The 25,345-nt window shown below is 48.3% G+C and overlaps 1 protein-coding gene across 4 annotated transcripts in view; it reads left to right on the forward strand.

Moving 5' to 3' along the window:
- The window catches only part of RAP1GAP2 (RAP1 GTPase activating protein 2), a 149,668-nt gene that overhangs the window by 78,139 nt on the left and 46,184 nt on the right, over nt 1-25,345 (forward strand). For 3 of the 4 annotated variants that reach the window (XR_013815056.1, XR_013815057.1, XM_079797866.1), the window contains exons 3-9: nt 4,766-4,801; nt 10,478-10,522; nt 11,284-11,316; nt 11,900-12,112; nt 13,337-13,440; nt 24,412-24,490; nt 25,272-25,325. Coding sequence is in view for 2 of the 4 variants with exons in the window: in XM_079797866.1 (XP_079653992.1) it covers nt 4,766-4,801; nt 10,478-10,522; nt 11,284-11,316; nt 11,900-12,112; nt 13,337-13,440; nt 24,412-24,490; nt 25,272-25,325 (564 nt within the window). In the remaining 2 variants the exon portion in view is untranslated. The remainder of the gene's footprint in view (nt 1-4,765; nt 4,802-10,477; nt 10,523-11,283; nt 11,317-11,899; nt 12,113-13,336; nt 13,441-24,411; nt 24,491-25,271; nt 25,326-25,345) is intronic. The other variant, XM_079797867.1, reaches the window with a different exon arrangement.

A 25,345-nucleotide genomic window follows, 5' to 3' on the forward strand; every position in this document is an offset into this window, starting at 1 on the left:
TCCACGCTCTCACTTCAGCCTCACCTGAGCCCTGAAAGGCAGGGGTGACACCTCCCGTTTCCAGGTGAGGGGACTGCGATTGAGTAACTTGCCACATGCCCCACAGCTGGGCAGTAGCCGGTGGCCACTCCCAGACCTGGCTTTGACCACTGGACTCTACTGCATCCTGTATCTACTGTACCCAGACCTCAGTAGCTCTCCACTGCCTTCCAGGTTAAGCCTGCATTTCTGGCATTCTCTCAGGAACTCCCAGGCCTAGACTCCAGCCCTTCTTTCCCGTCTGATCTTCAGGCTGTTGACCGAGAGGCCTCAGTCCATCCAGATTGATCCAAGTTCATCCAGTTCACATCATGATTCTCCACCTTCCCCCCCTTTGCCCACGCAGTTGCCACTGCCTGCAATACCCTCTCCACCTCTCTGTCAAGTGATCTGTTTATTCTTTAAGGTCTGCCTGGGATTCCACCTTTTGCAAGAAGCTTCCCTTGATGTGGTGGTTTTAAAATATGTCCATGAAGCCAGGCTGGCGTGGCTCAGTGGCTAAGCGTCGACCTATGAACCAGGAGGTCACAGTTTGTTTCCCGGTCAGGGCACAGGCCCGGGTTGTGGGCTCAATCCCTAGTGTGGGGCATGCAGGAGGAAGCCGATCAATGATACTCTCTCATCATTGATATTTCTGTTGCTCTTGCCCTCTCCCTTCCTCTCTGAAGTCAATACAAATACATTAAAAAAATAAAAGATGTCCATGAATATTGTTCTGCTAAGTGAGATCATGCCATATAATCTCACTTATATGTGGAATCTGATGAACAAAATAAACTGATGAATAAAATAGAACCAGAGGCATGGATACATGGAGCAGACTGACAGGTGTTGGGAGGGGGGGCAGGAGGGGAGGGACTGCATAAAAGAAGGTGAAGGGATTAGCTGGCATCCTTATTGGAACCAGCGGAGAAACCCTGAGCTGGAACTACACAACTAAGCCACTTCGGAAGTCCTGACCCACAGAAATTGTTTTGAGTCACTAAGTTTTGGAGTCATTTGTTACACAGCAATAGAGAACTAATACACTTGACCACTCAGCCAGAAGTGCTTTTTGCCCCTGGACCACTGGTCATCTGTAAAATAACCCTGGGTACTTTGTCTCGTAACTAAGATCAAGTACCCTGGAAATTGGGCCCTGGCCTAGTATTTCCAGCATCCAGTCCATGCTTTGCAGGGGCTTATTAGGTTAGGTTAACTGATTAACCCAGTGGTCAGCAAACTCATTAGTCAACAGAGCCAAATAGCAACAGAACAACAATTGAAATTTCTTTTGAGAACCGAAAACCGACTTCTGCGCATGGGCCATGAAGTTTCAATCGCACTGTACGTGCGCGCCCGTACGTGGTATTTTGTGGAAGAGCCACACTCAAGGGGCCAAAGAGCCGCAGGTGGCTCGTGAGCCGCAGTTTGCCGACCACTGGATTAACCAATACAAGGGCATTGTCTAAGAATACACCTGAAATATTGCTTGATTGCCAGTTGGCACGGATAACAGAGTGACGGAATTTGGGGGTGATTCAGGAGAGCCTTGCAGTCTATACTACACCAAGCCAAGGTCAGACCTGGACACGAGTTGGCCTGAATCCAGGGACTTCCTTTGGGCACCAAAGGCTGTCCTTGTGTCTCTGAACACACCCTGTCATGAAAGTGGCGGAAGGGCCTATAGCAGGAGGTGGGGGAAGCAAAAAGGAAAAGTTTATCCTTAACCTGTAATTCATTTCGGCATGTACCCTTCAAGATCTATTTCTCTGGATGACTCATGTGTATATTTACATGCAGATATAGCTATATCTATCTATCATCCATGTATCTATGTATCCATGAATCTATCTCTATCCATTCATCCAAATAGGTTTTTTACATTTAATTAAAAAAAATGGGATCATGCTCTAGACTATTTTTTTCACTTAGCCACACGTTGTAAATATTTGTGCTAACAGAATCAGCACCGATCTCCTGTCATAGTATTTGATTGTATGAGCTTACTCCCATGCAGTATTATTCTTTCCCTCACTGGTGGATACTTTGGCTGTTTGTGCCTTTTTTTTTGTGTGCCTATAAACGATGTTGTGACAAATATTCTTGTATACATATCCTTGTGTAGTTGCTCGAATATTGCTGTAGAGTACATTCCTAGAGTGGATTTATTGGACCAAAATATGCGAACGTTCTAGACTTTGGGCTCACAGTGCCCATTTGCCCTTCAGAAAGGTTGTGCCAGGTGCACATGTACCTATTGCCCCTGTGTCCTTAGCTCCATATCCTTGCTGGCACTGGGTTTTCTCCTTAATCTTGGCCAATCTGATAGATGGAAGATGCTATCTTATCTTAATTTCTTTAATAACCAGGAGGGTTGGGCATGTTCCTTGTGTTTCTTGGTCATTTTATCTTTCTCCTTGAGCAACTTGTTCATGTCCTTTGCACATTTTTTGTTTCCCTTACAAAACCAGTACTTGATTCCTTTTTATGGCTAAGTACGATTCCATTGTATGGATCTGCAGTATTTGTTTAATCATGAGTTGGTGGGCGTTTGGGTTGCTTCCACTTGTTGGATATTATGAATGTTGCTGCTGTGAACATTGGTGTACAAGTTTCGTGTAGACATATGTTTTTATTTTTCTTGGGGGTATATTGCCCAGGAGTGGAGTTGCTAGGTCAAATGGTGAGTCTTTGCTTAACTTTGTGAGGAACTGCCAAACTGTTTTCCACAGTGGCTGTACCATTTTATATTCCCACCAACAGTATACGAGGGTTCTAATTTCCCTTTTTTCTTGCCAATACTTATTGTTGTCTTTTTGGTTATAGCCATTCCAGTGGGTGTAAAGTGGTCTCCCATTGTGGTTTTGTTTTGTATTTCCCAGTGATTATTGATGTTGAGCATCTTTGCATGTTCTTGTTGTCTTTTTGTATAACTTCCTTGGAGAAATATATTCTAGATACAAATCTCTTATCAGACATATGACCTGCAAATATTTTCTCCTATTCTGTGGATTGTCCATTGAAGTACAAACACTCTTCATTTTGGTGAAGTCTAATATGTTGTTCTTTTTTAAAACAATGTACATGCACACATGGGGCTTCCAGACCCTGCAACCTGAACTGCTGGTGGGTCAGAGACACTCTGCCTCTGTCAGGTCAGCTTCGGCCTGGGAGGGGCCATCTGGAGCCTGCCGCAGGGCTGGGTCTCCCCAGGTCACTTCACGAGGGACCCTCCCATGGTGGTTCTCTCCTGAGGACTCTGAGGGCAGCCGGGCTCCAGGTGGTCCTGGCCATTGATGCCTGCAGAGGAAGGGAGAACGTTTGGATGCTCTAGCTCTGCACGGAGAAGTGACAAGGACACACTTGGTCCTCCTGATCTCTGCTTTCTGGTTTTTCCTCTCTGTCTGGGCACTCATGAACTCATGGCTTGCCAGGGCCCAGGGTTCAGACAAGAAAATGTGGCTGTTTCCACAGAATGGGAAGTGGGGAAACCCGTGTTTATTTTGTTAGGCTAGAACTTTCAGCCCCTCACATCTTCATCCCACTTCCTCCTTCTCCTTTTTGACTCACCTGGAGTTGACAAAGGTGGTGCCCAAGTAGGATAATTATTTGGACTTACGTAGTTTGAGATTTTTAAAACAGCCCATCCGGGCCCCCGGAGGATGCCGTTTAGTGGCTTCCAGGTTGTGCTTCTCCAGCTGCAGGCACGGGGCAGCCACAGGCAGGGACGGCATATCCAGGGCCCAGGCCCCACCGCTGCCCTGGCCAGGGTGGCTCTGCTTCTATTGCCTTTAAAAAAAAAAATCTTCGCCCTAACTGGTTTGGCTCAGTGGATAGAGCGTCGGTCTGTGAACTCAAGGGTCCCAGGTTCGATTCCGGTCAAGGGCATGTACCTTGGTTGTGAGCACATCCCCAGTAGGGGGTGTGCAGGAGGCAGCTGATTGATATTTCTCTCTCATCGATGTTTCTAGCTCTCTATCCCTCTCCCTTCCTCTCTGTAAAAAATAAATAAAATATATTAAAAAAAAATCCTCACCCAAGAAGTGAAAATATTTTTTCCCATTGATTTTTAGAGAGGGAGTGGAAGGGAGGGGGAGGGAGAGAGAAAGTGGGGGAAGAGAAAAACATTCATGTGAGAGAGACACATCAATTGGTTGCTTCCTGCATGTGCCCTATTTGGGTGCAGGAATCGAACCTGCAACCCAGGTGACGCGCCTTTGATGAACCTGAGACCCTCTGGTGCGCAGGCCAGTGCTCTAACCATTGAGCAACCTCTATTTCTTTTCTGTATTAGAGTTCCAAGTGAGATTTTGTATAAGGAGATGGAAGGGCTGTGTTGGCAAAGCAGTTGGACAACTGCTCGTGGTGGACACCTTGGCCCCACTGTTGGGTTGTAAACATCCCGAACACGAACCCTGCCGGAGGCCGACTCCCGTGGTTCCCTGGGGAACTCGGATTTTCCCAGAGGCCCCCACGCTCCTCTCTGCTGACAGAGACAGAGTGGCTGCTCTCCCCGTGGCACTTGCCAGCCTCCATGTTTAATCTTTCCTTTTGTTGTATGGGGTGTTCTGGCCCTGCAGCTCTGCGAAGGCAAAATCAAATTACCTTCCCTCTTGATCCAAATACATTTTGTCTCCGGGAAAGCCCTGGGCTAAGGAAGCTTTTAGACGGTCCGTGAGGCGGTTTTCTCAGCAGACCTCCTGGCTCACACCCCACCTTTCTCTCCCCTCTTTGTGTCTTTCAGTCGGCGGAGTTCTTCGAGATGCTGGAGAAAATGCAGGTGAGCATCCATCCCCAAGGGGGAGAGCCGAGCCCTGGGGGACGGGGGTGCTGCAGCGACCTCGGGGGACACCGCACCAGGCAGAACCCACGGGCAGAACGTGGGCGCCTTGGAGGGAGGGGCAGAGAAGAGGGAACTCACCGTCCCAATGGCCCGGACAACCCGAGGCCATTTCCACACTGAGCGGCACAGTGGCTTCCGGGCCGGCTCCTGCCGAAGACCAGGGAGAAGATAAAAAACAGAAACCCCAGCAGAGTGGATGGACGGGCTGCCATCGGCCCCACGGATGTGGGGAGAGTTTGAGAGATGCTCCTGGAATGGGCCGGAAAGAAAGCCCCTTCGTGGGGGCCTCATTCTGTGTCTGGGAGGCAGAGCGGAGGGCGAGAGACAGACCTGAGTTCAAACTCTGCATCTAACGCTGGCTTGCCAAATTCCTCCCCCTTTCTAACCGCTCGCTCCTGTTTTTTGTCTACTAACAGACGCGTTCTCCCCTCACTCTGACACCAAATGTGTGGTTGTGTTCCCCCCACCAGACAATGTTGTGAGCCAGCTGGGTTCCACGCCGTTCTGACACTGTCTCCCTGGAGGTAGTGTCAGCTCCCACAGGGCACTCAGATGCCAGTCCAAGTCCAGGTTGCCACCTGGCTTCTGACCGGTGCACCGGCTATAAGTAGGAGGTCCCTACGACCCCCTTTTCCAGTTCAATGAATTTGCTGGAGTGGCTCTCAGAACCCAGGAAAAACGGTTTACTTACCAGATTGCCAGTTTATGGTAAGAAGGATGCAACTCAGGAGCAGCCAGCTGGAAGAGAAGCATAGGCAAGGCCTGTGGGAAGAGCCCGGAGCGGCCATGCCCTCTGAATGCCCCAATCTCCAAACCTCCACGGGCCCACCAACCCCAGACGCTCCCCAAGCCCCATCCTTTTGGGTTTTATGGAGGCTTCATTACTTAGGCATGATGGATAAAATCACCGGCTGTGGGTGATTGTTTCAGCCTCCAGCTTCTCTCCCCTCCCCCTCGAGTGGGAGTGGCTGGTGGGTTCCCCTGTCAATCAGCTCCCATCCTTAGGAAAGTCCCAGAAGTCACCCCATTAACATAAACTCACTAACACAAACTCATGGGGAACACTCCTTTCGCCTTTATGGCTCTGGAGCTGTTGCAGGAACCAAGGACGAAAGACCAGACCCTAGAACAAAACTGCTCCCAAGTTCTCTCATTGCTCTTGTCACTTAGGAAATTCCAAGGGTTTTAGGAGTTCCGTGCCAGGAACGGGATAAAGGCCAAAATACATATCCTATCTAATAATAGACAAATATGCAAATTTACCATACCTCCGACACACCCACAAGCCACGCCCACAAGCCACACCCACCATCCAATCAGAGCGAGTATGCAAATTAACCCAGACCAAGATGGCTACAGCCACAGAGAGCAAGGTTTCCTAGGTAACAGAGGAAGCCAAGCTTTCTGCCTGTCCTTGCCAGGCCTAAGCCTCCACTCAAGCTACAAAGTTGCAATTATAGAAGGTAAACAAATTCAAACAAATGGCGGCAGAATGGAGCTTGAGAGAGCAGGCCAGGGTTGCCGCCGGCAACAGGGGAAGCAAAGCTTTCTGCACACCCTGGCTGGGCTCACCCGCTTAAGGCAACAAAGTTTCAATTATAACCCCAACACAAATGGCTGCCAGCCTCGGAGGGAGCCCCAGGCTTGGCTCCGCTCCAGGCTACAAAGTTTCAATTGTAGAAGGAAAATAAATTCCAGATACCAGGGCCTCTGCTTGCGTTGCCAGGGGGCGTGGCCGGCCTGCAAACCACCACAGGCCCCTTGCTCAGGCCGCCCCACGCCTCAAGGGAACCCCCACCTGATCCGGGACGCCCTTCAGGGCAAACCAGCTGGCCCCCACCCCTGTACCAGGCCTCTATCCTATCTAATAAAAGAGTAATATGCAGATTGATCATCACTGCAACACACAATATAGCTGCCCCCATGTGGTCAAAGATCCTGCCCCCATGTGGACACAAGATGGCCACCACAGATGGCCAGCAGGAGAGGGCAGTTGGGAGGCACCCGGCCTGCAAGGGAGGGCAGTTGAGAAGGATCAGGCCTGCAAGGGAGGGCAGTTGAGAGGGACCAGGCCTGCAAGGGAGGGCAGTTGAGAGGGACCAGGCCTGCAAGGGAGGGCAGTTGAGAGGTGATCAACCCTGAAGGAGAGGGCAGTTAGGAGTGACCAGGCCGGCAGAGGAGGGAAGTTGGGGGCAAACAGGCTGGCAGGGGAGCAGTTAGGCATCAACCAGGCTGGCAGCAGAGTGGTTAGGGGGTGATCAGGCTGGCAGGCAGAAGCGGTTAGGGGCAATCAGGAAGGCAGGCAGGCAGGCAAGCAGTTGGGAGCCAGCAGTCCTGGATTGTGAGAGGGATGTCCGACTGCCCGTTTAGGCCCGATCCCAGTGGGATCGGGCCTAAACGGGCAGTCGGACATCCCTCGAGGGGTCCCAGATTGGAGAGGGTACAGGCTGGGCTGAGGGACAACCCCCCTCCGTGCACGAATTTCGTGCACCGGGCCTCTAGTTTCTTATAATAAATCACTGTCACAGCCTCCATAAAGATAGAAGAACGAAAATGTCCACTTGCATCGTTTCTGGGATGAAACGAGATAATTTTTGTAAATACTTGATGGGCAGTGCATAGAATCAGTGTTTCGGTTGGGGGCCTTTGTAATTGCTCATCACCAGGGGGTCGGGCTCTCAGGAATATGGGGAGAGGTCCAGAAGGTATAATTGATGCAGGTGGAAAGAGTGGCAAGAACACACTGATAATAGCGCATATATTTTAAGCACTGGTCTGGGGTAAGAGATTGACAGGTGTTATCTCATTTCTTCTTGACAAGGCCGCCAGGAGGCAGGTATGTTGTTGTTATCACCACCATTCCCATTTCACAGGTGAGAAAACTGAGGCACAGAGATATTAAATAAAACACTCAAGGGCTCATGGCTAGCAAGTAGCTCCCGAGCCAGAAGGCATAGTCATTCTGTCATGCTTCTTACCTGAAGTAGATGCTCCAGGCGCAAGGAAGGAAGGGTCTATAGGAATGGTCTGGAATAGGAGGGAAGGCACGCAGGGTGCCCACTGCCGTCCTGAGACGCAGGCGGAGCTTCTGAGAGGGCTGCTGCTGTGAGCGAGCCAGGTCCTCCCCGGAAAGCAGGTCTCCCTAAGGATGGGGAAGAGGAGGGTTGGTTTGAGAGAAAAATATTCGTAGTGGTTGTGTCATTACCACGAGCAAGTTATTAACACCCGCCTCTGTGCCCAGCAGAGTGTGGACTCCCAGCTAACTTAATATATATTTATACGCATTTAGGGGACTTGGAACCAGGTGGCGGGCACAGGGATGGCAGGTGCCTTGACAGCGAGTGCCTATATAACGGAGCGCTCCGTCCGCTGGAGGAAAGCCGGGTCTCACCCGAGCCCATGGAGTGGTGGCAGTCTGGGCAGCTGGCAGGGCGTCCGCAGCGCACCCTGCCTTCTCTCTGGTTTCTCCACGACCGCCCATCCCTCGCCCCCAGGGAGCAGCCCGTTTCTCTGTTCGAGCGCATGATTCAGCCCTGCGTAACCGGCCTTGTGCTGTCCTGTTGTTTGGAGGCCGTGGGCTGGACCTCTTAGCTCGATCGGGAGCCTCTGCAGGGCGGGTGTCTGGCTGTGGCTCCCCCGGTGTCCTCACGGCAGCCCACCCCAGGGGCGGTTGCCGACTCCGTGTCAGTGGAGACTTCGGGGTTTAGATCAGACTTCAGTGTTTAGGTCCCGACCCTGTGCCCACTGGGCCCCAGCCTCTGAGGGGCCGGGGTTTCCAGCTCCTCTGTGTGTAGGAAACCCACGTGGGGATTCTGCCCCTGAGTGTGGGTGCCATCTGGCCTCGAGCTGCAGTGTGGGCCTGAAGCTCAGCAGGCAGGTGCCCGGGCCCTCTGTGAGTTGTGAGGAGCAGAAACTAAGACCCAGGACTCCTGACCCCAGTCCTGGCGGCTAGGAATGTGAAGAAGGGCACAGGTCCTGTGCAGCACAGTTTTGGGTCCCCTCCGTGCTGGGTTCAAGTTCTAACGCTGACAGGCTGAAGCGGGGTGACCTTGGTCAAGCCGTCCGACCCCCCTGAGTCCCAGTTTCTTCACGGGGGAGCGGGGGGGGGGGGGAAGGAGAGATCATGAGGGGAGGGGACAGCAGTGGCTGTGTCCAGGCGGAGGGGAGGGGACAGGAGGAGGTTTGTTCTCTGGCCCAGGGGCTGTTCCCAGGCTGGGATGACTCATGCAGGACACACAAAACAAACTTCTGACGTCAGGCCCTTCCCCACCCGCCCAGTTTGCCTCCCTGGACAGGGTCTGCAGGCCACCCAGGTGGTTTCCTGCCTGTGTGGGGAGAGGAGCACCTGCCCAGTGGGAGGGGCCCCCCACCCACCTGACCAGGGCCGCAGGGTGACTCAGCCCAGCGCGGCCGGAGGAGCCGCCGTCTAAGTCTGCCCAGTGAGCAGGAACCCTGAGCCCGTGGGCTCGGCGATTTGGTCATGCACTTGGTGGACGGATGGCCCGGCTTCAAAGCCAGGCCCTTCCACGCACTGACGGTGTGGCATCCGGCAGGCAGCTTCCGCCCTGGGCCTCGGTTTCCTCTTTGGTAAAAAGGTGCTGAGGGCTTCGGAGGGGCTGGCGGAGGGAGTGCGTCTTATGACGAGGCAGCAGCTGCTTCCCGACCCTCTTCTCTCCTGGTTGTCCCGCCGATGATGTGGATTGACTCACGTGCCTGTGGGAACGCCCTGTGCTCTCCGCCCACAAAACCCAGTTAAGTGGGAACTGGACCGTAAGGTCTAGGCACTGTCCCCGCAGGGAGTCTTCCCGATGCCTGCAGGGGAGCCGTTTAACCCAGGCCCCGCCGTGGTGTCTGCTCCTTGCAGGGACACACCTTGGAGGGGGCGGGCGGGTGTGAGAATCCTCGTTTCACAGAGGAAACTACAGAAGGCTTAGCATTGTGAAGCGTCACTAATAGCAGGGCAGTGGCAGGATGAGGACCAGGCTGAGGCCACCTGCCTGCCGCCCGTGGGCCCTCCCACCAGGGAGGGGGTGGAGCTGGTGTGGCATGAGGTGCAGAGTCCGGGCTCTGACCCCCACAGACGTGGGTTCCCTTTCTGCCCCTCACTTCATCCTCTGGGAGACGGCGGGGGGGGGGGGGCGATATTTCAACACCATGATGATGATACTGCCTACCTCGTGGATAGCAGTAAGTCATAGCCTTTACTATATACCGTCACTCTTCCACGGGCTTAACCTGTTCTCCACATTTTACCGTCACCACCATCGTAGGTGCCCTTGCTGTTCCCATTTGACAGCTGGGAACACTGAGCCACAGAGAGGTTTTGTGACTTGCCCGAGGTCATAAGGTCATAAGTGACAGTGTTGGGATTTAAACCCTGGTGATCTGGCTGAGTCCAGGCTCTTCACCCCCTGCCCCGCTGCCTCGAACAGGCTGCTGTGAGGTCTGAGTGTGACGAGGTGTGTGACTTGCAAGGGCCCAGCGCGTGGCAGCCCTTTGCTGTTATGGCCACTGACCCCCGGCTAAGGCGGGTGCTCCCGAGGGACTCCTCCGTGCCATCTCTATTTTGTGACCCTTGCTTGTCCATGGATCCTCTTCTCCTTGTTTCTGCAGGGGATCAAGCTTGAAGAGCAGAAGCCGGGACCCCAGAAGAACAAGGTGGGCTGGGTGGGCGAGGTGGCAGCCAGGTGGGCCCCGTGAGGGGGCCAGGTGAGAGCAAGGCAGGGGGAGCGGCCAGCATGCTGGGGTCCGCTGTCTTACTCCATCGAACTCTGGTTTTCACCAGGAGCCACTGAAGTGGCTGCACCTTGTTGACTAGGGCACGGGGAGCAGGAAGCGAGGCCTTTAGGCAGCTGCAGAGCAGGCTGGGGTGGAGGCCTCGGGGGAGACCCCAGGCTTGCAGTGTGTCCTGGCTCCCGCACACCTGCTCCTGTGAGCGAACCGCACAGTGTGTAGGGGTGGCAGGCCCTGCTCCAGGCTCCCGCAGGCAGTCAGCTCTCGGCTTCGGGGTCTGTTTCCAAGGCCCAGGAGTGCAGTTTATCCCCCGGAGGTCAGCCCCCTTCCCCGGGAAGAGGGGGGGGGGGACCAGGCCCATCTCCCTGTGGGAGCCTCCTGGGAGAGCAGCTCGTGTCAGGATGCGTGTGAGGTCCAGCGCCTTGTGTCCTGCGTCTTCCTTCCTCTGCACTGCATCTTCCGCTGGCCCCTTTGCACTCAGGTTCTGTCCGTTCGGGGAAGAACTCGAGAGAAGCCAGAGCCCAAGCTGCCTCTAGGCTGTTCACCCGCCGATGCGCCCGAAGCCCTGGTGCAGCCCGCCAGGCCCCCAACACCTCCCCCGAGGCCTGGGGGAGGGAAGGGAAATAGTGACCAAGCTTCACGGGCCGTGCTGGGACTCACGGTGGCATTGTGTGTTTGTCTTGCAGGACGACTATATCCCGTACCCCAGCATCGACGAGGTAGGAGCCCCCTGGATCCTGTCTCGGGGGCAAGGCTGGGGGAGCTGATGGTGATGATGGTGATGGTCTCTCTGCCGCCCCATGGTGGGGAGAGCCTTGGGACTTGAGGGCCTGAGACCTTTCCCATTTGTGACTTCAGCTTTTTAAAAAAAAATCAGCCCTCCCTGGTTTGGCTCAGTGGATAGAGTGTCAGACTGCGGACTGAAGGGTCCCAGGTTCGATTCCGGTCAAGGGCATATGCCTGGGTTGCAGGCTCCATCCCCAGTTGGGGGCATGCAGGAGGCAGCTGATCAATGATTCTCTCTTATCATGGATGTTTTTATCTCTCTCTCCCTTCCCCTTCCTCTCTGAAATCAATTAAAAAAAATATTAAAAAAAGACAAAGAAATAAAAATAAATCAGGAGTGCCGAAGTTGGAGATATTGTGGGTCTTGGAGGAGGGGTTCATGTTACTACCTTTGGATTTATATATGGGGGTCCCCCTGTGGAGTAGCTCAGATTTGGGGGGGATACCATTGGTGCCCCTCCACTCCCCCTGCAGACCAGGGCAGGCTGCAGGGCAAGACTCTCCCTTTGCCTCCAGGTTGTGGAGAAGGGAGGCCCGTACCCCCTGATCGTCCTGCCCCAGTTTGGGGGCTACTGGATCGAGGACCCGGAGAACGTGGGCACGCCGACCTCGCTGGGCAGCAGCATCTGTGAGGAGGAGGAAGAGGACAGCCTCAGCCCCAGCACCTTTGGCTACAAGCTCGAGTGCAAGAGTGAAGCCCGGGCCTACCGCAGGCACTTCCTGGGCAAGGTGAGCCAGGCCTGGGTGAACGCGGCTGCCGGGAGGGGGGTCTGCCTGGGGAACCCAGCGTCCCTCCCCAGTGCCCCCCTCTCTGCCCTCCCCCTCCCTCGCTGCCTGCCTCTGTCCTCCTCGGAGAGGCCTGCCTGGCTCTGCTCCTGGGCAGGGGGCAGGGGTGTGCAGGAGCCCAGGGCGCTCAGTGTGGTGGGTCCTTGTGGGGACCACCACAGGGAGGCGGTGGAATAGGTAGTGTTTGGGGGTGAAGGAGGGTGGAAGGAGAAAACACATTCTCACTCCTTGGAAGTCTCCGTGTCCATGTAAATAGTACAAATCCCTCGTGGCCTCACTCAGCCGGGCCCGTGTGCTTGTGCTGGGATGTGCTCTGAGCCTCTGATTGCTTAACCGGGACAGTTCCGTTTCTTTAAATATATCCCGCCCTTCAGCCTTGCCAGGTTCCAGAAGTCCCGAGGGCAGGCTCCGGGTAGTCTCCGGCTGGCCCGTCAGCTTTGCCGAGTCTCCCGGGAGGAGATGGATCAGGAGCCCCCTGTCTCCCCGCCTTGTTAAAATGCAGATTCCAGGCCCCGCCCTAATACAGCAGGCTGGGTGCGCCCCCTGAGCCGGGTGAGACCCACTGTCCAGCCATCTCCCGGCTCCGCGTGGTGGAGGTGCCAGGCCCTGCCCCTTCCTTATTCTCACAAATCGCCTGAACCGGCAGGGCCTGCTCCCTGGGGCTGGGAGTGGACTCAGTGTCTTGTGGGGAAGCACTTGAGCTTCATCAAGGCGTGTGTGGGTTTGAATCCTGGATCTGCCGCCTACTAGCTGTGTGACCCTGGAGAGTGACTTAACCGCCCTGCACATGTTTTCTCCATCTGACGTGGGAGCTGCCCCCATAAAGTTGTGGTGTGGGTTAAAGGAGATAATGGGCACTAAGCAGTTAGCCCAGTGCCTGGCACAGACAGCCTGAAGATTTGGTCATTGGAGCCAATTCTGTGATCCTCCTCCTCCTCCTCCTCCTCTTCCTCCTCCTCCTCCTCCTCCTCCTCCTCCTCCTCCTCCTTCTCCTCCTCCTCCTCCTCCCTCTCTTTCTCTTCCTCCCCATCTATAGCAGCCACAGCTGGCGCATCCTGCTCTTCCTCCTTGCTGTGGGGCTTCTCACTCCTGGTGAAGGAGGTGATTTGGGGGGCTGTGCCTGGAAGGTCCCCCTCCTCCCTGCTAACACCCGATTTCTGCTTCTAGGATCATCTAAACTTTTACTGTACCGGCAGCAGTTTGGGGAACCTGCTCCTGTCCATCAAGTGCGAGGAGGTGGAGGGCATTGAGTACCTTCGGATTATTCTCAGGTGGGGCTGCTGCACGGTTGGAGGCCACACCCCTAGTGGTGGGGACCCGAAATACCAGTCTGACCAGTCCTGTGTGTGTGTGTGTGTGTGTGTGTGTGTGTGTGTGTGTGTGTGTTGGGGGGTGAGGTGGGGGGGGTGGGGGCGGGGATGGGGGAGACAGACCTGGCTATGTTCTATGTTCGGGTTGCCAGGCAGGAAGGCCAGGTGTTTTTGCCAGCTGACTGACTGTGGGAGTCGGAGTGGCATCCTGGTCTCAAGGTCAGGTGGACCTTACCCTCACCCGCCTGTCTCTGGCTGTGAGGAAGGCGGAAAGGGAAAATAGCGATGGCTCATTTTGCAGAGACACGGTCCCACGTGGTCCTGGGAGAGGGTTTGCCGGGACTCCGCCCACGGCATGCATCCAGTCGGGAACTATAGACCCCAAAGCATCAGCGTGCATGCTGGGTCCTCAGGATGTGGTGGTGGCCAGAACGGGAGCACCGGTTTACAGCTAAGCCAGGACCTCTCTGGAACCGGTTTCTGTTCGGTAACGGTTCAACTAACCTGTCCCGTGGAACCTGCTTTGTACCAGGAGCTGTGACAGGGGCTTGGGCTGCAGTGGTGCCTGAGCGTGGTCCCTCCTCTCTAAAGGCTGCGGTCTAGTGGGAGAGAAGAACGGGATTTCAGTGTGTGGCACGGGTGCTGTGTCAGTGACAGGCACAGGCTGCTGTGGAGCACAGCGAGTCCGTCTCACTCCTCTCTGTCCCTGGGCCGGTGGGGAAGCCGGGACGGCCAGTGTGAAGGCTGAGGCCGGTGCTTGGCAGGGAGCTGTGCACCTGTCAGGCTCCCGATCCCTACTTGTTGAATCAAATTGGAAGTCCTTGAAGGAAAAGAACAATAACAGTTGGAAAAAAGGAGTAACCTTTTTTTCTGCCTAAATTTTGAGATAAATATGGGAGGGGACAGGGACACAGAGCCCTGCTATGGGAGAGTTGGGGCGGAACCAGGAAGTTGTTAGCAAAAATCAAAGGAGAGCATCCGGCCTGTCCATTGGTGATGCTGCAGAGAAGCTGGGGGAGACGTGGAGGCGGTGCTGCAGGCGGCCAGCAGCCCGCGGACAGGAAGGCTGCTGAGCTGAAGGATACTGCTGCATTCGAAGCTAAAGGAGAGCCTGGTGCGGCAAGAAGGGAGTCGTCAGGGCTGAAAAAGCAAGAAAAAGAAGAAGGAAAGGAAGACGAGGAAGAAGAAAAGAATGATGAGGAGGAAGAAGATGAAGAAGATGAAGATGATGAAGAAGCTGGTTCTAGCACAATTTTTTTTCTTGTCTATAAAGAAATTTAACCTCCTGTACACAACTCACTCCTTTTAAAGAAAAAAAAAATTGAGAAGTAAGGCTGTGAAAGATTTGTTTTTAAACTGTACAATGTCTTTTTTTTTGTATAGTTAATGCACTACCCAATGTATCTTTAGGTAGCCCTGCCCTGGTGCTATTTTCCTTCTTTCTTTTCTAAAATATGTTTTTATTGATTTTAGAGTGAGAGGAAGGGAGAGGGAGAGAGAGAGAGAAACATTGATTGGCTGCCTCCTGCATGCCCACTATCGGGGATTGAGCCTGTAACCCGGGCATGTGTCCTGACCGGGACCTCTCGCTACATGGGACAATGCACAACCAACTGAGCCACACCAGCCAGGGCCCTGGTGGTGGTTTCCATAGCCACCAGCCTTGCCTAGTGCACTATGGGAGTCCTAAATTGGCATGGAAACTTAAAGTGGGTTCTTGTTGATGCCCAGCTCTAATTAGTTATATATGGGGATGACCGTTTTTCATCTTAAGTTGTTGCTAATGCAGCTTATGCGAAATAGTTGTTCTGTTAACTGAATACCATTCTGTAATTGCAAAAAAACAATTGCAGCTTTTAAAAAAATATATATTTTTATTGATTTCAGAGAGGAAGGGAGAGGGAGAGAGAGAGAGAGACATCAGTGATGGGAAAGAAGCATTCATCGGCTGCCTCCTGCACACCCCCAACTGGGGATCCAGCCCACAACCTGGGCATGTGCCCTGGCCAGGAATTGAACTGTGATCTCCTGGTTCATAGGTCAACACTCAACCCCTGAGCCACACCAGCTGGGCACTTGCAGCTATTTTGTTGACATTCTGAATGCTTCTAAGTAAATGCAATTTTTTAAATTAAAACAAAAGGAAGTCTTCCTCCCTCCCTCCCTCCCTCCTTCCTTCCCTCCCTCCCTCCCTCCCTCCCTCCCTCTCTCTCTCTCTCTCTCTCTCTCTCTTTCTCTCTCTCTCTCTCTTTCTTTCTTTCTTTCTTTTCTTTTCTTTTCTTTTCTTTTCTTTTCTTTTCTTTTCTTTTCTTTTCTTTTCTTTTCTTTTCTTTTCTTTTCTTTCGAGGTTCACCTGGCTAAAAATTTGTAAAGCAGGAAGAATTAGTTAACTCTCTGGAGCCAATTTTCTGAGGGAGTAATATCTGAACCCTCATGTCCAAACAGGATTTTGAGGTAGGTGAACCTCTGTAAAGAAAATTACTTTCTTTCTTCATAAAAATCAGACCCAGATTGGGCAGGATCTCTGAGTAAGATGACAGTTGAACATAAGGGTCTAACCTCCTTTTTCTACTACTGTATCCTATCTGAAATGTTGCATCAAATGAAAACTAGAGGAAGATGTTAGGAATGTAACATGCTGATTTTTTTTTGTAATCTGTGGGGCAGTTAGGACTATAATGTAGGTGAGATTGAGAGCTGGACCCCCGTTCCCCTTCCTTAGAAAGCAGTGTAATGTGGAAATACTGAGACTGGAGATTCTGGGGGCGTCCCATACTTTTCAGAAGTGAAGGTGAGTCCTGGCACAGTCGGAGTCTTTCCACATGGGATCACTTTTGTTGTTTTGAGCCAACAGCATTGAAGTCATTGCCATGGGAGCCCAAGGACAAGCTCAGATGTGGCTCCCACAGACAGCCAGTGGGTAGGGTGGTGGAGAGAAGCCATATACCTGTTAGGGGTGGGACAGTCCATGATGTGCTTGGAGTGATGGGCAGGCCTAAAAATTGGAAACCAGACATAAAAAATTGGCCCCATGGCTTAGCGGTGTTAGCAGACACAAAGAAGAAATTATGCAGAGATGAAATTTCCCCACTGGTGGTGGCTCCTGTCTCAGCTTCTTCCTTGTTCCTTGTAGGCTTCTGGATTATTTAATTGATGTCTTATAACAACCAGCTCTTCAGCCTAAAATCTGAGAAGAATATCTTAACAGCCTCTGTATGTGCCATGAGAGTAGCCAAGAAGAACCCACCCACAATTTGGAAACAAATAACAAACCAGAATCAATTTCTTCCTTTTCAAGTTCACATATGAAGAAGAAGGAAGAGAAGGAGAAAAAGAAGATCCCCACAAATCAGTGAAAGAAAAGTTTCTGCATCTAAAAATGCATAACCTAGCCCTGGCTGGTGTGGCTCACTCAGTTGGATGGAGTGTTGTCCCATACACCAAAGGGTGGTGGGTTCGATTCCTAGGTTGTGTGTTCGGTGTGGGGCAACCGATCGATGTTTCTTTCTCACATCATTGTGTTTTTTTTTCTCTCTCCCCCTTTCTCTTTCTAAAACACACACGCACCCAATTAAAAAAATTAAAAGAGCATAGCCTAGCATTCAGAAGGTAGGGCAATAATAGTGTTTTAGAAAGGATTTATTACAGAAAGCCAAGTAAAATTTAGTTATCTGTTAACTTTGTATTTTCAGCGAACTTCTTGAAAAAATAAGCTGTATGAAAGAAAAGACAAAAGATAAAGGAAGGCAACAAGAATGAGACAAAAGGTTTGCTGCTGAAATGAAGGAAATAATATAAGTAAGCTAAAAATGGCCCCAAAGAATTTTCAATGGAGTTAGAAGCAGTAAAGAACAAAATCTATGCTGAGCCTTTTTATTGTTAACAGTATATATTATGATATAGTGTGTATATATATATGTATGTATACATATATATATATACACACATATATATACATATATATGTATATATATAATGATTAAACTATGCAGAAATTCACAGAATACGATTATAGTGGTAGATTAAAACACACTTCTTATCACTTACAGATAACACAACTTATCACTTACAGATAGGAAATGAGAGGATTTGGATAATCTCAGTATTATTTATGTGAATTATATATATTGATCTTTATTTGTATCTAACTATATTTAACTATCAAACTTGGACCCTTGGAGATTTCTGCTGCTTTTCAAGTGCCTATGGAATATCCACACATTGATTGTAAGGAGATCAGTGGTTTTCTGTGAATGTGCTGCAACAGTCATCTTGGAGAAAAGCGAAAAACAAAAAACAAAACTCAGACTTCTAGGCTCAGACCATTTAAAAGATAATAAAGCCCAGCCAGTGTGGTTCAGTGGTTGAGGATTGACCCATGAACTAAAAGGCCCTGGTTCGAGTTCCGGTCAGGGCACATGCCTGGGTTGCGGGCTCGAATCCCAGTAGGAAATGTGCAGGGGGCAGCCGAATGTTTCCATCTCTTTATCCCTCTGCCTGCCTCTCTCTTTCAAAAATAAAACACACACATGTTTTTTTAAAATGACAATAAAAATTTAAACATGCACATACATATATAGTATATTTGAATATAAATATGTAAGACATATATAGACATAAATAACATATTCCTATTCCTTTTTTATTTCTAGAATTCTATAGAACATTGTTCTGTAACTTACTTCTCTTTATATATTTAGAGTTCTTTCTATATTAGTACATGAAGAAGCTAGCTTGTTAATTCCTTTTACTGCTGCATAGTATTCCATTACATGGACATGAAATAATTTATTTAATAGATCCCCTATTAATGGCCATTGTCAGTATTTTGGTATCACAAATAATGCTGCAACGAATAATCTGGTACAAATTGTGTGGTTTAAAATAATTTCTCAGAAATGAGTTGGCTGGGTCAAAACATAAATGCATTAGTGTTTTAATAGATATTGCCAAATAGCCTTCTGTAGGAGGTCTATAAACTTGAACCTTTACCAGTAATGCATCAGAGTACTTATTTTTCCAAAGCCTCTCCAACAGAATATTTTGTCAAGCACTTGGATTTTTGCCAATCTGATAAGCAAAAATAGTATGTTAATGTAGTTTAAATTTACAACAATTTTACTGAATTATGTTGGGCATCTCTTCATATATTTAAGAAACACATGTATTTATTTTCTGTACAGTGTGTTTATAACCTTTTTTGCTTCTTTTAAAAATGGAATTGTTAATCCAAATTTCTATTTTTAAAAATCTTTCAGGTAATTCTTGATAGCATGTGGATCTAAGGAACCAATCTCTTGAGGCACAAAGTAAATCTGTATAAATTTCAAAAGCAGATACTTTGCCAAACATATTTGCTTTATAATTTGATACATTGTAGCTATTCAACAATAGTTGCTGCTATTATTATCATCAGTATTATTACCTAAATGGAATAAGAGGAAGGAATTAAGAAAGATTAAGGCCAACAAATAAGTTAGAAATAAAATGAGCACAAGACTTGATGTAAAAATCTAGGCTACAGATTTATATGTAGTGTAGAAAAAGATATACTTCATTTGGAAGAAAACAACAACAAAATAGGTAACTAGCTAGTCAAATATAGATAAACATAAAATAAAAATCTACAAGATTAGGCATTAGGAAAGGCATATAACCACAGATGTGAAGAAGATTAAAAAATTACTAATAGATGTTATATTCAATCCACATTATTATAGTGGGAATTTTATTTGAAACAGATGCCTTTCTAGGAAAGCATGCTAATTTAACACTAGATTAGAAACCTGAACAATAACTATGTAATAAATGGAAAGGTTTGCAAGGAATTCTCTCTCCAAAAGTTTCTGGGTCTGGCTGGTTTGCATGTAGTTGTTTTAAGCTCACAAGGAACAGATTTCAGGCTGGCTGCTTAAATTGCTCAAGAGAAACAAATATGAAAGCTTCCCAATTAATTTAACAATGCTTAAGAAATTCTACGAACAATATTAGACCAATGAATGGAAAAAAGAAAGGAAGGAAAATAGGGCCCAATATTCCTTATGAATATAGAAGTAAAGATTCTAAATAAAATACCAATTCTAGCAACTCAAATCTAAGCAGTCTATTAACAGAATAGTTCACTGTAGCCAAGAAAGAGTTACTTTAGGAATGCAGAAATGGTTGATATTAGGAAATTATTTATCCGCTCAGTGTTTGTTTAACCAAAGCATAACAATACATGCCAGACTTTCTCTAGGGAGAGGGACACGTGAGGAATAAGCTCTTGTTACCTGGCTATAGGAAGCATTCCGTTCCCATTACATAGTCTTTTTCCTTCTTCTTACTCATCTTCTCCTATGGACATGGATTATTATTGGCTTGGGAGGATGATCCAAAGATAGATGGTCTGGGAGAAGTGAAAGAAGTTCCGAAGAGCTTGAGTGTGGAGTGTGTGCATACAGGTGTATATACAGGTGTGAATGTGTGTAAGGTTGAATGGTCATGCTGGAAAGATTAAAAAAAAAAAGGCTAAATCATGTATAAACTCTGTCTAGGAACTTAGATTTTAATCCTATGAGCAAATAGGAGAGCTCCTGAAAAGAACATCATGACCAGACTTGCACTGTGGAATGAACGCTGGCTAGAGTAAGGAGGATGGCTTGAAGGGAAGGCAAAGCCAGCAAGCAGCAGGCAGATGAGTCAGGAGGCTGCCTTGATGAGTCAGGTGATGAGTCAGGTGATTGCCATATATTATGAATGGTGCCTCAAGAGCTGTGCTATCCAATGGCCCTGATGGAAACTGGAACCAGGATGCCTTGCACTGAGGATAGAGAAAAATGGGGGGAAATTTCCAAAATACCCAGGGAAAACGCACATTATGAAAGAGCCAAAAATATCAGCAATGAGAGATGGATTTAATCCAATGAAATGTAAAGAATGGTACTCTTTCAAAATGACTTAAATATATTTAAGATTCTTAGAAGATCAAGAATAGCATCTATAAAAGGGATACCGAATTATGATACAATGAATGCATAGAAATGAATCAAGAATGGTTATACATGGGCATAAAAAGGAAACAATCGCAATTATTGGAAATAAATGTTGAAGTAAAAACACTTAATACGTTGGGTAAATTCTAGTCTTTTAACAGTCAAAGTGAACCTGTGAATTAGAATTCATCAAGAAATTCAACAAGAGCACAGTACAGATATAGTGATAAAGTATATGAAAAAGAAGATATATGGATAATAGACTGAGAGCCCCCAGCATTTGTCTTAAAGGAGTTCCAGGAGAAAAGAATGGAGAAGCCTGGAGAAGAACTATCCGAGGAGAGCATGGCTGAGAATACTTCAGAACTGAAGAAAGAAGGCACACCTGTGGTGCTGGACAAGATTTTAAAACAAAACAATACTTCCAGACACTGAAGTGAAATGTTAGAACATCGAAGACAAAGAGACGCCCTGGCACGTGCGGCTCAGTTGGTTGGGAGTTGCCCATCCACTGAAAGGTTGCTCATTCCATTCCCGGTCAGGGCACATACCTGGTTGTGGGCTCGATAAAAAAAAAACAACAAAATACAAAAAACAACAACAAAAAAGAGAAAAATTTAAAGCGATCTAAGAATCGGGACATTATCTGTGAAGTAATGACAAGCAGGCTGAGAGCAGACTTCTTATCAGCCACGGCACAATTTCTTATCAGCAATGGGACAATATTTTGAAAATATTGAAGGAAAGAAAGAAAGAATCCCTTTAACTTAAAATTCTATACCCAGAAAAACTATTTGCAAAGACGAAATAAAACTGTGTTTAGACATAAAAAAATGGAAGGGAGTGGTGTACCACTTACGCACTCTCCCTGAAAGAATTACTAAAGGGTGTGCATCAGCCAGAAGAAAAGAGAAACAAAAAGAAAAGATGCAATTAAAAAGTGACAAGAAATAGGTTAACTATGTTGATAAATTTAATTACTGACTGGAAAAAAGAAGTAATGTATTTGTGTGTGTTTAAGGAGGCTTGAGCTAAATTTATAAACAAAAGTAGAGGGGCAATGGGATGGGAAGGGTTCAGTAGTTACTGTTACCCTTCTCTCCTCAAGAGAGATACGTCAAATAAGTTTAGAGTTTGTTGGAAAAGTATATAAATATGTGTATTAGAAGTTATAGAAATACAATCTATAGCAGAGCGACAAAAAGCATTTAAAAAACTCTATTAAACTGGCGACAGGAAAGGAGAAAAAAAGGGGGGGAAAACCATAGGATAATAGAAAACACCAAATAATAAAAGTTGCAATACATTAGTAATCACAATAGGTATAAATAGATTAAAATAGCCTATGAAAATATCAGACTATCAGATGGAACTAAAAACACAGCTCTATTCTGCTTGCAAAAGACATACCTAAAGAAAAACAATGTGAAAAGATTTAAGATGAAGAAATGGAAAAAGATATGCTGGGAAAATACCCACCGAGAAAGGATGGCATAACAATTTGAATATCAGACAAAACAGAATTCCAGGAAAAGAGCGTTCGTAGGGTAAGAGGAGCACTCCTTGGTAACCTGGGAGCATCTCTCCCCACTCTTGAAGCTCCCTGCGGTGCGGAGGGAGCACTTTGTGCAACTCCGCTGGCTCTCTCCGCCCTCTCTGTCAGGCGCATCTGGGAGCAAGAACTTGACACGTGCAGCTGTGTTCTTCCCCTTTCCCGCTTGGAGCTAGCTGCCGCCAGGGCCTCCCTCTGCTCCCCTGGACTGCAAGTCCCCCCTGAGCAGACCCCACGCGAGGAGGCTTGCCCCTGCCCAGCACTGGCTGTGACGGTGGGTAATTCTGGAGTTTAGTCAGAAGATTCATTTCATCTTCACGCTACCCTGCGTGCTTCCTCTTGGCCTTTATCAGTAACAAAGGAGTTATTTTGACTCCCGACTGCCTTACTGTTAATTTTTTGTTTGTTTCTGAATGTGTTCATCACCTGGGCAAGGAAAGATGCCCTTCACGGGAACCTCGGGGTCCTCAGCCTATGTGATGGTAAAGAGAACAGTCCACCCAGAAGAGCTAACAGTCCTGAACGTGTAAACCTGTTCTTAGTAACATAGTCTTGAATTTAAAAAGCCCAAAAACTGTTAGGAATATAAGGAGAAGTAGACAAATCCTCGTTTATAATGGGAGGTTTCAGTAACATCTCTCATATACCAATGGACAAGCAGACAAAAAATTGTGAGGCTATAGAAGATTTGAACAATACAATGAACAAATTTGATCTCGTAACACACTTTCCTGAACTCAACAAAAGAAAAAAGTACATTCTTTTCAAACCCATATAGAACATGAAAAAAAGTCCATGAATTAAGTCAATACATTTCAAGTAATATCATACCGATTATGTTCCATGAATATAAAAAATTTAGAAATCAACAGTTAAAATACTGAAGAAAAACAGTCATACATTTGGAGAGCTAAGGAAAAATCCTTTTAAATTACTCATGGGCTAAAGGGAAAATCTCAAAAGAACTGACAAAATATTTAGACCTAAATGACAATGAAAATACTACTTATCAATGTGTGGTATACAAACGAAAATGGAGAAAGATGTATAGTTTTAAATGCATTCATGAAAACGAAGAAAGATTAAATGTGTAAGTGTCCAGGTCAAGAAGTTAGGAAAAGAATAGGAAAAACCCCCAAAGAAAACAGAAGGAAGGAAATAAAGAAAAGAACAAGCTAGCAAAGTAGAAAGCAAAATAACAAAGAAATAGAGACAATCAACAAAACTGAAAACTATCTACCTGAAAAGATGAATAGATAACCCCCGAGGGAGGGCTGACGAAGGAAAAACAGAAAATACACAGATGGTATTACAGCATGAAGGAAGGGACCCAACTGCAAATAGAGATGAAGGGCAAAGAGAGCCCCAAACAACTTTTTATCAATGCATTGGATGATAATTTTATAGAAAAATATAAATTACCAAAATTGATCCAATAAGGAATAGGAAACCTAAATATTCACCATTAAATAATGGAATTGGTAGCCCAGGGATCCCCCCCACAAAAAAGAGGCCCAGAGATTTCACACATGATTTCTAGCACACCTTTAAGAATCAGAAGATCTCTGTGGTATACAAACTCTTACACACGATGAGAAGCTCTCCAGCAATTTTATGAGGCTGGAATAACACCCTGGTATCAAAGCCTGACAAGGGAAGCACAGGAAAAAAAAAAAATAGGCCAGTGTTGCTATTGAACATAGATGGGAAACCATAAATAAAATATTAGCAAATTAAATTTAGCATGATATGAAAAAATAATACGCACGCAAGTGGAATTTTACCCTTGGAATGAAAAGATGGCTCAACAGAAATGTAATCCACTAGTTTTTACAGATTAAAAACCCTATAATTATCTCAGCAGATGCAGGAAAGCATTCAGTAAAATTCAGCACACTCATAATGTGCTAAATGAATTGGGAACAGGATAAATTTAGAGTCTTATGGTAAATCCCTTTATAAAGCAACTTTCATCCCATTTATATTTTGAGTAAATCCAGATTTTCAGATATTAGTTTCTTTTTATAAAGGTTCAGTTGCATGTGAGAACCTAAATATATCCAGAAGCTGCACCCAGTGCTTTGGGAGAACACAAAAACCCACAAAGAAACCAAAAAATAATGGTGACCTTGAAGGTGACTCTTTGGCTTTTCCCATATTTTGGTTTTGGACAGTTTTACCAGGCAGGCCCTTTAAGTGTCCACTCCCCTCATCCCCTCCCGCATGAGGTACCTCCGTAGCATTTCATTTTCCCACCACTTGAGTGTGGTGCTCGGTGGGTTGGGTGGAATGAGGCAGATCTGACCCTGGGAGACGGGAAGCAAGTGTCCCTGCCTTGAGGTTGGGCGTGATCTCAGCCACCTTCCTCACTGACCCCACTGCTTGTGGACACGTCTCCTTTTGCAGGTCCAAAGTGAAGACGGTGCATGAACGGATCCCCTTGGCTGGACTGAGCAAGCTGCCCAGCATCCCTCAGATTGCAAAGGTAAAAGCCAAGCCCCGAGCGAAGGTGGCTTCCTCTTTTAGCCCAGGGCTGGCCTCTGGGCTGGGGGTGCAGGCTTGTTCTGGGTGGCTTTACCCTTGGGTAAAGCCCTTGACTGCATGGATGGGGTTGGCAGACACCTCTGTCTTCCCTACACCCTTCCTTGTCTCATCCTCAGTATAATCCGGGGTCTCGGCCCCCAAGTTCATAGCCAGTTCAGGAGACAGGAGACGTGGAAAGAGAGGGCTGGGTGTGGAGAGTAGGACTTCAGAGGAGGAAGAGGAGGGGTGGCCAGGGAGCCTCCACAGCTGAGGAGAGTTGGGCTTAGGAATGGCTGGGCTGTTGATTCAAATGGAGGACCCCTCAGGCAGGAGCCACCAGCTGGCGGGTGGGGGTGGCGGTGGGGGTGGGGGTGGGGCGGGAGGAAGGGGGAGAGAGGGGGGCGGGGTTGTGTCTCCTCTGGGATCCCGGGAACTTGGGAGCAGAATCAGCCAGTGGGATGAGAAGGATGGTCAGCTGAATTGGGCTGGCCCCGCACTTAGGGAGCGGGAATGCTGGGCGGAATTGAGCCCAATGCCTTCGGTGGCCTCACTTCATCAGGAACCCAGGAAGTTAGTTCACTTTCCTGGCCACTGGATAGTGAGCAGCAGAGCCCGGATCCAACGCCAGGCCTCCCGACACCCACCCAGGCCTTGGCCTCCCCTGCTCTTTCCCCAGTGGGCAGGGGAGCCCAGATGCTCTCCAGATGTGGTCCCTGAACTGTGTGTTCTCTTTCCCTGCTCAGGCGTTCTGTGATGACGCAGTGGGACTGAAATTCAGCCCTGTCCTGTACCCCAAGGTGAGACGTCGCCCGTCCCC

Source organism: Cnephaeus nilssonii (assembly GCF_951640355.1).
Source record: "Cnephaeus nilssonii genome assembly, chromosome: 19".
Classification (NCBI taxonomy): domain Eukaryota; kingdom Metazoa; phylum Chordata; class Mammalia; order Chiroptera; family Vespertilionidae; genus Cnephaeus; species Cnephaeus nilssonii.